We start from the raw sequence: 18,609 nt of genomic DNA on the forward strand, positions 1-18,609 counted from the left end.
AGCATTTTTATATTGCTGAGATTTAAAAAAAATGTGAAATCTTCCAGAATTTGTTTTACTCCAGGAATGAAAAACTCTCAGAATCAACTCTTTAATAAACCATCAATACACCTTTCTAACATATCTTTGGGCATTGCCTAAACTTAGCCTGGATACTAGTGGCATAAAGGTTTTGTCAGCATATCTGTACTAAGATCAGACATTCTTTTGAAAAGTATCATCAAATGTTGCTTGCTCAGGAAGTATTTTTTGAGGTTGAAAAATGAAAATAGGAATATAGTCTGGATTGTAGAGGGAATGTGGCAGTATCTTTCCAGTCCAGTTCCTGGATTTTGCAAGTTGTCAAGTGGGCTGTACAGGGTTATACATTGTTCTGCAAAATTAGGATAGCTCTTTTAATTAAACTAGATCATTTTTCCTTGGTTTTTCTATACATCTTCAAGAACCTGATGGTAATAGGCACAGGTCATGATGGCACATAACATATTAACATTGAGTAAAAACTCCAGATGTGAATAATGCCACAGCTGTTCTAAATAATAGTGGCCATCGCTCTTGTTTTTTAATGTTTCATTGATCAATAGTAATCTAGGATGAGGTAATTGATTAGCTATGAAATTAATTTTGGCATTATATCTGTATCTTCACTGTCATAAAACACTCTTCAATACATACAGCTATTAACCTTAATTTTAAAACCAGCAAGTTTTAATTCAACTTTGTCGAACATTTTTGATCATATGAAATTGATGTTAATAGTTGTATGTGTGGAAGAATGATTCCTCCAGAATTTGTGAGTAATATAAATATAATATGTTTGGCTAATTTTAGACAAGTTATTTAATTAATTTATTTCAAAAATGATGCTTTTGAATATAATTTGGATCTTCAATCCTTTCTGAAGATTTTAGATTGGGCAACTGGAAAATAGAGAAGTATTTCCAGTTATCTATGCTATCAAACTTTTGACAGATATAATCTGTGATTATTTATTATCACTGTGACTAGAGCACTTTAATATATTACCAATTCTCAAAAAATACTTTTTTTTTCTGGACTAAGGTGTGCTATACATTTGTGATATTAACATAACAAAAATAATAGTAATTATAATTGATTTTAATAATAATATAATAAAGTTACAGAAAAATATCTGGTATAGTCATATGATTGGAATTGTTTAAGATTTAAATTAAAATAATTAAAGCAGATAATATAAACAATTTTTGACCATAATGCTGTTCAGTTATACATTCTATTTTGATTGAATGTAACACCAGTAAATAGTTAAATGATTTTTGTAACCTATACCAATATAATTATCTTATATTAGCCAACTGAGAATAGGTAGATTTGGTGACTGACATCAAACATAGACAATAGTGGATCCAGGAAATGTTAGAGTGAGATCAGAAAGAAAACAATATGCCTTAAATTTTTTACTACCTGATGTAACCAGCTGTATTTGTGAAAACTGTCAGAAGTGGGGTTTAACTGCACCCTGCTCCTCCTAAACCCATTCCTGAGCAGAGATGTAGTAGATAAAAATATAGTTGATTGATAAAGTATATTAGCAACAAGCAATTATTTATTGTGACATATTCACAAGGCTGGGCTGCAATTATTTGTCACAATGCTCTCAAATTTAGTAATGTCTTGCTCCCATACATCATACTTTTTCCCCTGTTAGCAATAGTCATGCCAATCATCTATCTAACTCCTTTCGAAAAGTTTTGAATTGAAATAATGTGACTTCGGTTTGAACTAGAAGTTTGTATATAGTTAATTAGATATGGAAAGCTTAGGGCCACCTACCCTAAACTTTCCATATCTGGTTTCATTCACCTTTCACCTATCTAACTCTGTTCTCAAGATTAAGGAAGGGCAGACAAACAGATGAATGCTGGTGGGAATTTATAGGTGTACAATGTTTGAAAATTTTAACTCAATAAATTACACTAATCAGTTTATCTAGATGAATAATAAAAGGAAAATTATGGAATTCCTTAAGTAAATTTGTTTAGGATATTTATTGTGTGTAAATAGTTGTTGTAGCACATATACTTCATTTCTATCTTTGTAAATTATTGCAAGGAAATTTAATAGAAAATAACTACTGTACTATATGTCACAGAGCATTCAGATATTTTGGAGCATTCAGATATTTTGTTCACATCTTTTCAGTAGGCCTTCTACTGTATTTTTGGGAAAAAGTGAAAGTAATTTGATTGGTAAATACAGTGTACTTGTTGATTATTTAATAAAACAGTAAAATTGATGATACAGGCACTCCTCGTGAGTTCTGTTCCTATGACTAGGTCATTAACGGAATTGGCCAAAAAATGAGGAGTTTAATTGTTTTATTTATTCTTGATAAAGAAACAGTCTAAAGGAGACTCCAATTTGGTAACTTTGCTTTAATTTGCATTTCTTACAGCGTACAGAACATAAAAATACAATCAGCAAAAATTATTAAAATGTTATACTGTACCAAAAACTTAGTTTTATTCATTTAAAAAAAGGCATTCAAATTAATATTGTAGTCATTGAATCCTTCAAAAAGTTGAATCCTGAGTGGTCCAAGGTCATTAGTGTTATAAGAGTTATCAGTAGGGTTATTGGGAGCTGTAGAGGTGTAGCTGGGTAAGGGAGATGACTGCAAAGGAATGGAAGAAATTGTACGGGTAGGGTCCTGATTGTAACTTTGAAGAATAATCTTGTTAGTGTGATCTGCTTTGTAAGTCTTTTTTTTTTGTTCTTCATAAATTTTACATCATCGTCATAAAAGTTCATTCTTTGCCGTTCTGCTTTTGTAAACTGTTTAGCATTCCAATCCATACCATCTACACTCAAACCTGTTTTTGTGCGGTCTTTTATACGTGCAATGTGTTTTGTGCAATTATTTTTGTGCAGTATACCAATTTGATTGAAATTCATATACCGCACACAAAAAATCACACAAAACAAATCGCACAAATAAAAAATCGCACAAAAATAGACCGCACAAAAACAGGTTTGAGTGTAGTTCTAATATAGCTGCATTCAATTTGAGAACACACCAGCTAACCCCTTTATGCTTAACTTCTTTTGTACTTCTATTCTTTCCTCTTCTTCTTCTGTTCAGAGTTGGAAGCTATGCTTCCAACTCTGTTGTCCTTCTTTCAGTTCTTGCTTTACATTCCTTGATGCTATCACCATCTGAATGTGAGAATGCACATCTGTGCTCTCACATTTGCATGGTAGTCATGATGTTATACTAAAGCATTTCTTATTCTAGTAAAATAATTTTGTTGCTTCACATCAGTTACATTTATTATCTGTAATCAATTCAAAAGCAAAATATTATTAATTATTGTTGTATGTGAATATTTTTGGAATTAGTTTTGGATTATGGATTAAATTTGCTTTTTCTCTAGACATAGAACTTAAGAACAGTTTTGATTTTATAAAATTATAAATTTAAATTTTAAAATTGATTTTATAATTGTTTTGTTTTAATATGATTATATTTAGATCATATTGATGATTTTCATATTTATAATACTAAATATAAAAAGTTTTTTAAACTTTAAAATTGCATTTGGTAGAATTACATTTCAAACTATAAAAATAGCTTTTTATGGTTTGCTGTCATAAAGGATGATAGAATAATTTATGAAGAAGTAATGATTTTTCTAAAATTAATTTTAGTAAAAACCATTATTTCCTCATCATATGAAACATTTAACTATGCCTGTATAAAGATTATTGAATATATTTTGAAAAGCTTATTTTGTTTTTTTGTTTTGATTCCGAGAAGGATAATATACAAAACTTGAAGTTAGAAATGTAAAAAATGGTATGTATTTTGATTCTGAAGGTTTTCGTGAACAATGAATAGAATTGTATTCATGATCTATACATAAACCATGCCATGAAAAATGCCAAAATTGCAATGTAATTTTAAATGAAATATTTACCTGTTTTCTATCACAATGAATTCTTTCAATATACTAGTTAAAATAAAATGCAATGTAGAGCAGAGTGCTGAGTACTTCATTCGATTTGCTACATTCATTTTTCAATTAGTTATTTGAAAAGTGATGATTTAAGCTGCAGATGGTCAGATTTTGACTAAAAATGTTTCTTTTATTTAATAAAAAGATGACTTCCTGAAATTAGCAGAAATTTATTTATTTATTTACAAATACGGTGCTAAGTTTCATAATCCTTTATTTAAAAAATGATACTATATATAAATAAAAATAATTTGAAAGCATTATAGAAAAATATATTGGATATTTCAGATGACATTTTGATTCTATTATTTTCATGCAAGAAGTATTAAATAGGTTATAAATGTGTTGTTCACAAGAAATTCCAGAATTAGGGGAGATATTTGACTAGTATTTACATTTCAAGTGTATGTTTTGTAAATGTCAAATACTTTTGAGAAATACTAAAATAAAGCTTTCATGTTTCTTAAGGTAGGGTTATATTTGAGACAGTAATGAAAAAGAAAGACTGAGTGAATTAATATTCAGGAAAAATTATTTTACATGAAGCATGAATTTTGTCATTATTGAATGCATTGCAATAGTTAATTCATTTTTTAAAAATATTTACATTAAAATAATTTTGAATTCTTTTGCTCTTAATTTCCCATAAAACTATGAAATGATAGTGTTCATTATTGAAAATGTAATGTTAAAGACAGTAATTTTCTTTACAGAATTTATTTAATATAAAATTTTTTAATTAAATAATAATAATAATATTAATAAGGATTTAATACACCCTGTATTTATAAATATCGTCATTGATGACTGAAATAAAATTGTGACTAACACAAAAATTGATATAAAATAAAAAAATTAAATTATTAATAAATCTCTATGCCAAAATTCAAAACTTTAATGGAAAATATACTTCTGTACTTTTTGTCATTTAGAAACATTTATTTTGAAAAAGATGTCATCTAGTAGGAAAAATTAAAAAGTTACAAACCCATTGGACCATGCAAAATGTTTTCCTTCTAAGAAAGGATATTAAATTCTTTAACTTTGGATTTATTTTCATTTTAATTAGAAACAACATATATAATAGATCTAATTTCATTTAAAGAAATATATGCTACTTGACAGACATATTGATGGCACAATACAGCTTGAACCTTGTGCCAAATATCACATAAAAAGGTAAAAACACTCCAAGTGCAATGTTAACTGTTAACACCGCACTGTGTTGTTTTTACTTTTTTTATATTAATGGCTTGTTATTGAAATTTTGGTGAAAATGGCATTATTCCCAAATTAACATACTTGGCAACATTTTCAATATAGCTTGTGTATAAATTTTTAGATATATTTAGCTCAAGATATTACAGATTTGTTTTTTCCTAAGATTTTTAAATGTTGCTATAAAGTATTATTATTGTATATTAGCAACAAATGTTATTTTTTTACAATTTAATTATTTCATTTTTTAAGAAGTAAGTCTATGTAGGCAGAAATTCAAGTGAAACACAAAAGTTTTTCATAAAACTATTTTTCATTTTGAATGAAATCTATTCTTAATAATATCAAATCATTTTTTTAAAATTTAAATTAGATTTATAAGATTTTAACACTATCTGAAAACACAATAACAAAGTTCAAATTTATATATTTGAAGTAATAAATTATTATGAGAAAAATGTGCTGATATAGAAAACTTTGAAAATTAATTCCTTTTTTTTTTTGAAACAAATGACAATATTTTTAGGAAAGTCAATTATAACTTTTAAACATTTTAAGAATTTTAATATTTCAATTGTTTTTAAATTATTGAATAATCATAGCCTTTAACAGCATTTTTAATATTCAGTAATTTGAATAAAAATTAAAACATTCATAAAAGTATCTTAAACTAAAAATGAAACATGTTTAAAATAAACATTGTGTATATTTGTTAAAGCTGTAATCGCTTTAACAAAAGTACACAAACTTTATAAGTATTAAGCTTTTTAAAACTAAATATTGTCAAAAATTAGAGAATTTAATAAAAGTTATTTGTATTGATTTTAAACCGATAAGATTTTTACATTAATTAGTTAGAATGAAATACAGTAGAGCATCGATTATCCGACCCCCGATTAACCGACCACGTTCTAGTCGGCAAATTCAAATGTCCGCTAGTGATGTGGAGCTACAGTATTTGGTTATGTCTTGGCTACTTTAATATTATTTTTGTTAAATTTTTGCATGTTTTAGCTAGCAGCACTGGCTCGACCATGAAAGGGAGGCTAGTATTTAAACCAGGCCTAATACATTATACCAGTGATTCCCAAAGTGTGCGCCGCGGCTCCCCGCGGCGCCGAGATGCCGTCATAAGGGCGCCGCGAAATATTCAATTAAACAATTCGGCAATTTTCTTGGAATTTCCAATTCTCGAAATTTTGCGCCAACAATCGTGTATGCTGACAAAATTCCAAGAATTTAGCAACTTTCGAGTCTTTCATTGTTTTCTTTCCCCACCCATGCTTTAGTGGTTTAGTCACTAAAGCTTGGGTGTGGAGCTAGACGCTAAGCGTGAATAACGCAGTACCAAGTTGGATTTCTGTTCATTCGTTGTCACCATCTTAGTGTTTGCATTAGTTTTTGTTTGTTGGACTAACGACTAACTTAACAGTGTGGTGGTTAAGTTAATTTTCAAAAGTTATTTTTCTGATCACCCTAAAAATGGACAAATTCTTATTAAACTCGAATAATAAAGATAGTGCTGAATCTAGAGAGGATGTTCCAGAAACAAGTGGCAAGGGTTTCGAGAGGCGAAAACGTCGTGACAGTTATTTGGATTTTGGCTTTACATCAATAAACGAAAATGATAAGGAGAGACTACAGTGTGTGTTGTGTATGAAAGTTTTGGCACCAGAATGTATGCTTCCAAGTAAGTTAAAACGACATTTAGAAACCAACCATTCTAACTTTGTTGGTAGACCTCGCGACTTTTTTACCAAAAAGTTAATTGAATTAAAACAACAAAAAGGCAGCATTTTTAAACATATGTCAATACCAAATAATGCTTTGCTAGCATCATACAAAGTTGCATATAGAGTTGCTAAGTGTAAAAAGTCCCATACCATCGCAGAGCAACTCATTCTACCGGCTGCTGTAGATTTAGTAAACATTATGATTGGCGAGACGGCGGGAAAACTGCTTTCAAAAGTCCCTTTGTTTAACAATACCATTAGTCGCAGAATTCAGCACATGGGGAGGATCTTAATATACAATTAATTGAAAAATTAAAAAAAAAGTGAATTTGGATTACAACTCAATGAGGCCACAGATAATAATAAGGATGCACACTTGATTTGTTACGTACGGTTCTTAGATGGTAATTCAATCGTTGAGGACCTTCTCTTTTGTAAAAGTATTACTGGAAGTACAAAGGCTCACGATTTGTTCGAGATCCTGAATATATTTATGGTTGAAAATAATTTAGAATGGACAAAGTGCGTTGGTGTTTGTACTGACGGTGGTCGTTCAATGTCCGGCTCTTATGGAGGATTGCAGGCGCTTATTCGAAACAAAGCTCCAGATTCAGTTTGGACCCATTGCATCATTCACAGAGAAGCACTGGCATCAAAGTATATGAGTCCTCCACTAAATATAGTTTTAGAACGTGTAGTAAATATAGTAAACTATATAAAAATTCGGCCACTGAAAGCAAGATTTTTTTAAAAAATGTGTGAAGATATGGGAGCCGAATACACATCTTTGTTGTACTACTGCCACTCACGATGGCTCTCTCGCGGAGGTGTATTGTCTCGTACGTTCCAATTACGGCAAGAAATATACGCTTTCCTTGAAGAAGAAAAACATGAGTATGCCAAACACTTCGTGGAAACAGACTTTTTGATTAAACTCGCATATCTATGTGATATTTTTGAAAAGTTAAATTCGTTGAATATCTCCTTACAAGGACGCAATATGCACATTTTAAAGCAAACAGAAAAGATTTCAGCTTTCAGAAAAAAATTACAGCTATGGAAAATAAAAATTAATAAAGAGTGTATCAGTGATTGTTTTCCCTTGTTGCACCAGTTTGTAACCTCCAATGAAATTAATTTGTCTTGCAATATAAAATCCATTTTTGTTGATCTTATAAATCAGAAAGCTTATCAAAGTTGATCAGAGCTTATAAAAAAGTTTGAAAAATACTTTGAAGCAGATATTGATAAATTTACATGGATTCAAAACCCATTTAGAGCCAAGACTCCATCTGAATTTACTTCTTTAGAAGAAGAATCTCTTATTGACTTGTCTTGCGATAATACTTTAAAGTTAAAATTTGGTAGCATGGAACTTTCTGATTTTTGGATATCAGTAAAAGAGGAATATCCACTGCTTAGTGGTAAAGCTCTACGAATATTAATTCCGTTTGCAACATCCTATTTGTGCGAAGCTGGGTTTTCGGCAGTCGCAGTAATAAAAAGTAAATATCGCTCGAAAATTAACGTTGAACAAGAAATGAGGGTCGCCATATCCAATTTTATTCCGAGATTTGAGAAGTTGTGTAGTGAACATCAAGCCCATCCATCCCATTAATAATTTTAATAATGTTAATCAACAATAAACGTTCAATAAATTGTTTGTGAATTTAAAATTCGTGTTTAATTTATTTTTCAACTAACCTAACCACATGGTGGTTGTCCAGTCTCAATATAGATATTACCGAAACAGTTGAAATTAGATATTTTATATTATCCCAAGGAAAATAGTAAGTATCTGTTTTTAATTTTTCGCTGTTAAATGGATAATCGCTTTTGAAAAGGAAAGTTTTCCAATTTTTCAAGTAAGTCAAAAATTTAGGGCGTATAGATGAAGAAAGTCAAAAAATTTAGGGCGTAGATGTATTAAGGGCGCCGCGAAAAAATCTGATTATTTAGGGAGCCGCAAACCGAAAAAGATTGGGAACCTCTGCATTATACTAATAATGTATTTTTTCATACTTTTCAGTTATCTGACCAACCCCAGTCCCCAATTAAGTCGGATAATCGATGCTCTACTGTATATAAAATAATTTGTATCAGAAGTTTTAAATCTCAATAAATAACCAAATAACAACAAATTTTTCCAGTACCAAATTTTGTTCAGCCCAAACCAAATTTTGTTTTGAGCTGTATTGTTTGCTAATTGGCTATATTAATTCCGTATCTCATGTTGCTAATTTTTTATTAATTTTTAATTTATATTTAATTTGTCTTACATGTAATGAATAAATCTTTGTTTAACTTTTTTATACTAACATTTTGCATTGAATTGCATTATTTTGTTGAATAATAATCTATATACCTGATAGAATTATAATGTATATTACAGTAGAACCTCCATTATCTGGATTTTCGATTATCTGGATTGTTCAACATAAACAAAAATTGTACGAATTTGCTGATTTGCACTTGGCAAATTGTGACACTGTTAATGTACGTACATGATGGAATGCATTGAACAAAATTTTGAAAAGACCATTAGTAAATTCCAGTAACAGTAGAAAGTGGTATAAGAGACATTGCGGAAGTAATAGCACAAATTTCAATATGTGCCGAATGTGACGAAGAAGATGTAACTGAGTGGTTAAATTGCGATGCAAATGATCCTAGATTCCAAATTTTGAATGATGAGAAAATAATTAAAGAAATATCTGCCTCAGATAAACAAGATCGAGAAGACGAAGAGATTTGCGAAGTAAGAGATATTGGTCCTACACATTCTGAAGCTTTTCGTTGCTTAGATGTCGCCATGAAGTGGTTTGAGAGCTAAGAAGAGAGTAACTCAGGACAACTTATATGTCTTAAAAGTATTCGCAATTTAGCAGCTTCAAAAAGAACAGCTAGCTTTAAACAAAAATCTTTAATTGAATTTCTTAATAAAAAATAATTTAATATTGAAGCTATATGTAAATCTAGACAAATAAAAATTATTCATACTATATGCCAGGGGTGGGCAAGCAAGAGTTCAGTGGGAGCCAAAATGTAGGTTTTGCAAAATGCATGGGAGCCGCAGTTCTGTACTGTCGTGGCGGATAGTATGGTAAAGCGCGTGATTTTATTATATAATATAAATATAATAAAAAACAGAAATTAACACTCAGCAAGAGCCTCATGTAACTCAAAAAGAGCCGCATTTGCCCATGTCTGCTATATGCACTGTCAATTATTATTTTTTTCGATTATCCGGATTTTTCCTTATCTGGACTACCTTCATCTTCAATTAGTCCGGATAATAGAGGTTCTACTGTATATCTGCTCTTATTTTATAATTATTATAACTACAGACATTTAATCTCACTTTAGAATATAATATAATATAATACTTAAAAAATTATTTAAATATTAAAGTCAGACAAAAACTTTAAGATACAAATTGTAATTATAAAATATATTTTCATGTTGCTTTAAAAATCTCAGAAGCAAATTACTTTAGATAATTTATGAATTATTGAAATAATATAATATTTTTTGTTTTCTTAAATATAGAACATTTAATATGACGACAAATATCTTTGAAGAGGCTACAGCTATTTCTGCTGAAATTTTGAATCCATTTATACATAAGTTAGAATTAACAACTTATGATAAAATAAAGGTATTTATTTTTTATCATTAAATTACATAAAAGTGAACAAAAATATTTAATATTAAATTTAGAAATAAATATTTTAAAAACTTAATTGAATTATAGTTTTATAATTTAAGATAATTCAAATATTGATTTTCTTTTTTACATGCCTTTTCTAAGAACTTTTTGGTTTTTCTTTTTGAGATCTTTTCTTACATCACAACATATTGTCAATTATTAATTAATTATAGCTTAAGAATGTTATTTATTTTTCAATTATTACTTTTCCAGCTGTTTATATATTTTACCGTGAAAGATCAAAATTAGAGAATGTTGACATTCTCTAATTTTGGCCTTTCATGGTAACATATATATGTGAGAAGCCGGGGTTTAGAGAGTAACACGCTAAACCTTTTTTCTGACGTCAGGGACAGTTAAGTCCTCATTCATGCCGATGTCCTGGACATGCCAATAGGGGTCTGTGATACATGAGTAAGAGCTACCATTGTAAAAATCAACAAATTTAATATAAGTAAATGAATACAAACAACGAGATTACAAACTTGAGACAAGATTCTACGATATCGCATTCTGCTTATTGGACTAACAGACTAAGAAAGAGTTTACATCAATCTGTTAATCATCATACCTCTTTTCAGTAGTGGACTTTACAGTCTAGGTGGTAAATTGTCTGTGGAGGCCTGGGACAACACTTGCACAATTCACAACTTTAAAGATATTCCTTAGGGACTGATTGCGTTGGAGTTAGTGATCACTCATCTATGGGGAAATCTGCCTTGAGTGTAGTGGGAAGGGAGTCTTGGTGAAATCTGTGCTGAAGGTCGGGTACATGGCCATTATTTTTATTTTTTATTTTTATTTATTTATTATGCATACTGGATACAATCCTTGATGCAGGGAGCAATACCTTCTCCCAAAAACAAAATGCTTAAATACAAAGAACATAAAATTACAGACAAAAATATACAATAATAAATTATATAAGTAATCATTTAAATTATAGGTTAAGATTTAAAATTACAACGTAATATTTAAAGTTTAACATTTGGGAGCATCTGTCAATAAAATACGAAAATACCAATAAATAAAAAAAATAAAGTAAACAAAATAAGCAAATTGTTTATTTTGTTTACTTTATTTAAGTAGTAGTCAAATGACACACACGAATCACAAAATTCTCATAGGATAACATGTATGACACATTCTAATCACAAAAATTTCAATTCCCATTCGATATAATGTATGACACACACTAATCACAAATTTATTCCCATTCGATATAATGTATGGGTAGCACTAATCACAAAATTGTCGAGTAAATAATTTTTTAAACTATTTTGTCAAGTAAATATAAGTTGGTTGATATAAATTGTGTTAAAATTTATCTGTATACTAAGTAAATTATTTCACAAATTATCAAGTAAATTATATTTATTTTTTGGCAAGTTAAGTTTTATTATCACGAAGTGATTGAAATAATTTAATACTGAAATTATTTTGAAAGATTTTTTATTTTGCATTACAGAGAAATTGGATATAGTAAAACATTTAATAATTGTATCTTTCTCTCAGTTTTTCTAAACTGAGACATATTTCTGACATTAGGTACAGGAATAAATTTTTGTGATTGCTAACAATGTATTCCCTGGTTAAATTTTGGTATTTTATAATGTGGCACCAAGACAATTTAGTTTGAAATTTGTCAATAAAGTCTTGGTCAAGTTTTTGATAACGAGAAACAAAAATCCAGTTTAGGTGCCCTTCTATTTTACGTAAAGTTGATGTTTTTAATTGTTGGTATTTTAATAGTTTTTTTATATCAAATTCATGTATGACAAGGGTAATAAAATCATTTGAGAGAGTTTGAAATTCAGCGACTTTATTCCAATCAAGATGGTCTGAATAATTTGTAAGGAAAAGGTCATTTAATTGTTGATATTGGCAAAATAAATCCCATTTTGTGTAATCAAGATGAGTTGAAATAAATGTGGTTGAAAATTTGTAATTTTTCCATATATGCTCCCAATTTAATTTATTTGCGTAATCTGAAATAAATCGGAGAGATAAATTGCCTCGTTGACTAATTGTGTCCCAGTGAACAAAGTTGTGAAATTGTCTTATTGTGTCTTCGTTTACAGACGAAGATGAGAAAATTTTCCAGTCAATTGGGGGTGGTTCTTTGTCTACAAAGAAATAAATAAACATTTTAATATTATTTGCTGCTTTATTTGAGTACAAAATGAAAATTGGGTACATTATTTGAGTACAAAATTAAAATATTTGAGTACATTACAACCACCTAAACCAATATATATTGGGTACATTATTTGGGTACAAAATAATCACCTAAACCATTACAAAATAATATTTAGAGTCAGCAAAACCTTCTTTATTATTTTTTGTCTCCAGAATTGGATAAGGTAGAGGTTCCCGAATTATCGTCATCTTTTTCACACGAGTCTTCAGAAATGAGAATTTCGTCACAGTTGCCAAATCTCTCTTTCTGAGAATAGGTATAGTCACCTAGCATATATAGCATATATAGTCACCTTATGCAATGAATAAGCGGGCTGAGAAGACAACCATTTTTTGACAGTAGATTTTGATAAATTAGAAGTTTTAACTAGTTTACTCACTTCTCCGAATGATGCAGATTTAGGGTTATAGTATATTGATTTCAATAGTTTCTCCATTCGGGACTCTTCTTCCTCTTTTTCGATGACTTTTTCCACTGGTAAAATACTCTTGGAGAAATTGTAGAAAAAATTTCTTCAGGACTTTCAACTTGTATTGGCTGATATCTCGGCTTTTTGCCGATTTCGGGTAGAGTTGCCAAACTTTTATTTACCATCCACTCTCTAGGAAAATTTAACTTTCTTACAGCTTCCCAAAACACGTTAAAACCGACTGGAGAAAGCAGTGTTTTTCAATTTCTCATTAAATGGGATAACAGATCAATTATATGACTTCCTGCAACTGGAGTGCCCCTAACTGTTAATTCACCTTTTGTATTCCATTTGTAATCATTTTGTCTCAGTTTGTCGATTAAATGAGGAATGTATTTTTGATATAGCTGTGGTACAGATATAGTTATTTGTTTAATAAATGCGCCCTCACCGTTATCGTCAGCGTCGGGTCTTTCTTCGGGTGGTTCCGGTGGTTTTTCATCGCGTACAGCAGACACTCTGACTGGCTCTTTCGGCTTATGGACTGTTCTCTGATATCTCAAAATCAACTGACTTAATAATTTAACTTTACTATCGTCAAATAAATCGGTACTCTCGAGTAATTCTTCAATATTATTTCCAATTCTTATTTCAGGTTTAATTTGATACGCCACTAACAATTCGGGAGGAACCAGAGCCATCTGTTTTGCCATTTGTTTTTTTTTTTTCCTATTACTTTACCAATTAATCCTCCTGCCATAGAAAAAAGCGGTGCCAGTAGAAGGGGAAGGAATCCACCAGATTGATTAACCAAAATTTTTTTCTTGGTATTAAAAGAGACGTGTTTTTCACTTAATTTTCTAATTATTTTTTTATATTTTTGTAATTTATGAACATTAGCGGGTATATTTCCTCTCTGCAAATTATTGCATATTTCGCACAAAACTTTAACTTGATTGGGAGTAGCTCCTTTCAGTATTGCTCTTCATTGAGAAGGGGTAGTTTTGGCTAAAAGTGCCAGCATATGATAATTTTTCTTTACGTTCTTCATTTTATTGGTAAGTATATCCAAAAAATACCTTGTTTATCTGGAAAACACGAATTCCGCACCGAAAGTTTCTTGTCTGTTTTAGGGTGAAAATCTAATAACAAGTAACCAAAATCCTTTTCTGTCACTTTTTTATATGCATACATAAAAAAATTACATTTTCCTGCAAAAGCTTGCCTTCCCAAACAACTTACTTGACTTTCATCACGATTATTTTTAAACAAAATCAAATAATGAGTATTTAAAGTTATATTTCTCATAATTCTATTTTTCGGAAACAGATTTTGCATTATCAAGATCACACTTACATTATAATGGTGAGACTCTGTTGTAAACAAGAATGCAATTTTTGAACTAAGTTCGTGCATCAAATCATCAATTATTACTAAATCCCATCCTTGCACAGATTCAGGTAGGCTATACATAAATGTAATATCTTTTTCATCTCGAAAAAATGGTAGATATACAGAATAACACCATAAAATTTTCTTTAACTGTTTTTCATAAATTTTACAATGAATAATTTTTCTTACTAGCATAGTCTTTCCACGCTGCGATGATCCCGCAATTATACAGTTACTTGGATGTTTAAAATACATATCAATCGATTTTATGAACTTTAGTAAATTTATAATGTCTCAATCCGCAATTTATCTCTCTAAATATTAATATATTCTTTTTATTCTTTTCAACATAAACTTCTCTCATAACATCCGAACATTCTTCGAATGAATAATATAAATTATTACTAACTTCATTAATTCTTCCATCATCATCCACAATTACAAAACCAAATTTTCCATCTCTTTTCCATATTTCTCCGTTAACTTTAAAATAACGCAAAACAATAGGAAAATTATCAGGAATATCGAAAGAAAAATTATTTACCGTAGCAATGCAGCTATCGAGTGACTTGTACAAACGCGGAGAAACAGAATAATTTCTGTTGCCGTCGTAGGTAATAATAAAACCGTATGCTTCCATGACCGATCCTGGCATTAAAATAAATTCTAACATATCTTAAAAATTAATTTATATCAAAATCCCACCAATCGCAGTTCTTATAATCTGAAAAGGTAAGTCCGAAAAATTATTTACTTAACAATTTTTGTGATTAGAATATGTCATACATTATATTGAATGGAAATAAATTTGTGATTAGTGTGTGTCATACATTATATTGAATGGGAATTGAAATTTTTGTGATTAGAATATGTCATACATGTTATCCTATGAAAATTTTGTGATTTGTGTGTCATTTGACTACTACTTATTTATTATAAAAAAGAATAAATTAGTATCGATGGATGACACAGCATTGACAGATGCTTGCAAACAACACCGGCAATAAAGCCAAATTTATAGCAGAGGAATCACGCCCCCTAGAATAAAAGGTCAACAGATTTCTTTAAAAACAAAACACTTTAAATTGATAACATGGTTTCAATAATATTTTAAGAAATAAAGATCTGGAAGAAACAACACAGCCAAAAATTTCTTCACGTAATACTATTAAGACACCCACATTTAGCCAAAACATGCCAAGCATTCACAGATTCTTCCTCAGCACAAAAATTACACAGTTCTCTCGAATAATTTAAAAAATTCAGTGAGTTAGACCTCGCTTATAAAAAAGAATAAATTAGTATCGATGACACAGCATTGACAGATGCTCCTTGCATGGCCGTTATATCCCTCTTTGGTGCGGGAATTTGGTCTCGTGACCAGATGTTTGGTCGTGATGACACTCTGAATGTGTCATCAGTGGACGGTGGGAATTAAACAAAATCGATTAGAAGGTTTATTTCTTTCGATTGTTTTTAGAATTTTTCCGTGGACTTAGTTAAATGTCAATTTTCTCACACTTTAACAATTAATTGTCATAACATATTTTCAATACTTTCTTAGGTTGATGAGAGTGGGGAAGGGACTAGTTCTGTCAAAGACTGGTCGATTGTTGACAGTTAAATTAACATCTGCTTGGAACAGATGGAATAAATAAATAAATCAAGCAATAAATAATCAGGTTGTGGTTATAACTCGTCCATTTGCTAAAATTTATAGAAAAACAGCTCCTAGATTCTCACATATAGCTTAAATAATGCTATTGTAATATTAGTTATAATTTGGACATTCTTTTGTATTATATAGTTATTATTTAAGAGAAAAATTTGATAAAATTGTGTACAGTTTAAGATGAGTATCAGATAATGTGTCCACTCAATTGTCTTGTTCTCTACTATTAAAATATTTCATGTAATAAAATTTAAAATTAATATTTATAAAATTTATACGGCCATTATTAAAAATATAATTTTTAATTTCAGTTCTAGAAATTTAATCATGAGTTAATATTTTAGAAAGTAAATTATTATCATTATTTACTTTTAAAATATTTTACTTTCATTTCTAAAAACATTAAAGTATATATCTAATAAAGCATCAATATTTTTCTATTTTCAAGCAAAAGTATCAATGGTTTGTTTATGAAAATACAATTTAATTTTTCATACTATATTTTTCAGAAAATTATAGTTAGATGTAAATATTTAGACACATTTGAATTTTTTTAATACTTTTAAATATTTCTGTTCATTTAAGCATTTAATATGCTGTTAAAATATATTGCTTGAGAAGTGAATTTTTTATTTAAAATCAGTTTCAGACATTAATTTCAATAATTACTTGTTTATATTCAGAATATATATCATGATTTAATTATTATAAAATATATTTGACAGGTTGTGGTTATGACTGTGACTGTATTACCGATTAGATTACTTCTTATGCTAATACTTCTTTCATCAGCTTGGTTTCTTGCTGTTGTTGGCTTGTTTGGAATTTCTAAAGAAGACATGAAAAGTAAACCAATGAGTGGATGGAGAAGGTATCTTAATATATAATATATATAATGTTTTAAATATTAAAAATTTTAAAATCTAAGCCAAGTATAATTCCATAGCTATGAAAGCTCTTATGAATAATAAGCAGGTCTGTCGGCATGAATTGTGCAAAACCTCTGATATGGAAAAAGATTAAATTAAAATATAAGGTCAAACATATGAAAAATAATGATTTATGATTATTTTAAATGAATTGGTTGATTCATCTGTCAATTAAACTTAGTTGAAGGATAAGCAAAGAAATACTTACTCAATAATTATAATAATTCAAGATATTATATTGTTTTAAATAAATACAATTAAATACTTTGTTTTACATTAAATACTTAATAAATTTCAGTTTAATATCAAAATTATTAAAAATGGTTGATAGTAATTTACATAGTAAAAGTACATTCAAGACATTCTTCTCAAACTGCAGTTAAATAATAATCAAACATAGACAAAAAAAAACCTTTAAAATGCAGCTTTTCATTAAGTAATCAAATGTTGTCAGCCATTTGGAAGACCTTCCTGAGGAAAAACATTTAACGATATTGCACATTTGAATTTTCATAGCTGTCTAGTGCACAAGCTCGTAAATAAAAATACAGTATATACTACAAATATATATATTAGGATATATAAATAACTGAATAAAAATAAAATAAATACATAAATAAATAACTAAAACAGTACCACAACTGTGCCTAATTCTTTAACCGTTTGTCCATTTTCATACTAAAGTATTTAGATTATGTTCTCTCTTCATGCTGCTGAGACTTTACTCGATTCTCTAAAGTTTATTGTTTGTCCTTCCTGGTTGTGTATTTGCCATGCTTCTGCATATTTAAGGTGTTTTGTCCTGAATCTTTTGTATTATTTTAGCTTGATGGTCGAAAATATTTGATTAGTTAATAAAAAGCTGAATTTTAAAGGTTTTTTTGTCAATGTTTGATTACATTCAAGAATATGAAAAATTTTTTGTCTTCACAATTTATCCTCTCACAATCTCAAATAAAAGGTTATCTCTTTAAGTAAAAATTTGTGTTGTTTTTTTTTCTTTTACTTTGTTAATGGTGACTGTGAGAGGACAGATTATGAAAACAATTTTTTTTTTGTATTCTTTAATGTATTTTTATTATGAAATTTATCAATTTATTACATTACAAACAAATGTTGTTGTATAATCTTTCTGAAAATAATACTTCCTGTATGCAATGATAATCATCAGCCTATTTATCCATAGATTTACTTTTTATAGATAAATATTATATTGAAGACTTTACACAGACTGATACAAACTAGTAGAGTAATTCCCATCTCTGAATTACTATATTTAATCTGATGTAATAGTCAATAAATGTATTTTGGATTATTCTCTAATTATCTTTAGCTTCTTGTTTTACTTC

General features: G+C 29.1%; 3 protein-coding genes across 8 annotated transcripts in view; all 3 read left to right on the forward strand.

Annotated features, from left to right (window-relative positions):
- Positions 1-18,609, forward strand: part of LPCAT (lysophosphatidylcholine acyltransferase) — a 74,672-nt gene that overhangs the window by 8,462 nt on the left and 47,601 nt on the right. For all 6 annotated transcript variants that reach the window (XM_067276260.1, XM_067276258.1, XM_067276259.1 and 3 more), the window contains 2 exons: positions 10,499-10,607; positions 17,057-17,202. In XM_067276260.1, the coding sequence (XP_067132361.1) occupies positions 10,509-10,607; positions 17,057-17,202 (245 nt within the window). In that variant the 5' untranslated portion in view covers positions 10,499-10,508. The remainder of the gene's footprint in view (positions 1-10,498; positions 10,608-17,056; positions 17,203-18,609) is intronic.
- Positions 6,699-7,253, forward strand: LOC136980234 (protein FAM200B-like). Its single transcript, XM_067276328.1, has one exon. The coding sequence runs from the start codon at positions 6,699-6,701 to the stop codon at positions 7,251-7,253; it is 555 nt and encodes a 184-aa protein (XP_067132429.1).
- Positions 7,443-8,567, forward strand: LOC136980235 (protein FAM200A-like). Its single transcript, XM_067276329.1, has 2 exons — positions 7,443-7,606; positions 8,228-8,567. Exons 1-2 carry the CDS (start codon positions 7,443-7,445, stop codon positions 8,565-8,567), a joined length of 504 nt encoding a protein of 167 aa, XP_067132430.1.

This window comes from Centruroides vittatus, unplaced genomic scaffold, assembly GCF_030686945.1.
Source record: "Centruroides vittatus isolate TY-2023 unplaced genomic scaffold, ASM3068694v2 contig_680, whole genome shotgun sequence".
Taxonomy (NCBI): domain Eukaryota; kingdom Metazoa; phylum Arthropoda; class Arachnida; order Scorpiones; family Buthidae; genus Centruroides; species Centruroides vittatus.

Bases quoted from the DNA above. Each gene is read 5' to 3' on its own strand.
- LOC136980234 (XM_067276328.1), top strand. From the start codon at position 6,699: ATGGACAAATTCTTATTAAACTCGAATAATAAAGATAGTGCTGAATCT.
- LOC136980235 (XM_067276329.1), top strand. From the start codon at position 7,443: ATGGTTGAAAATAATTTAGAATGGACAAAGTGCGTTGGTGTTTGTACT. The intron at 7,607-8,227 runs GTATATGAGTCC...AAACCCATTTAG, and splicing joins AGAGAAGCACTGGCATCAAA to AGCCAAGACTCCATCTGAAT.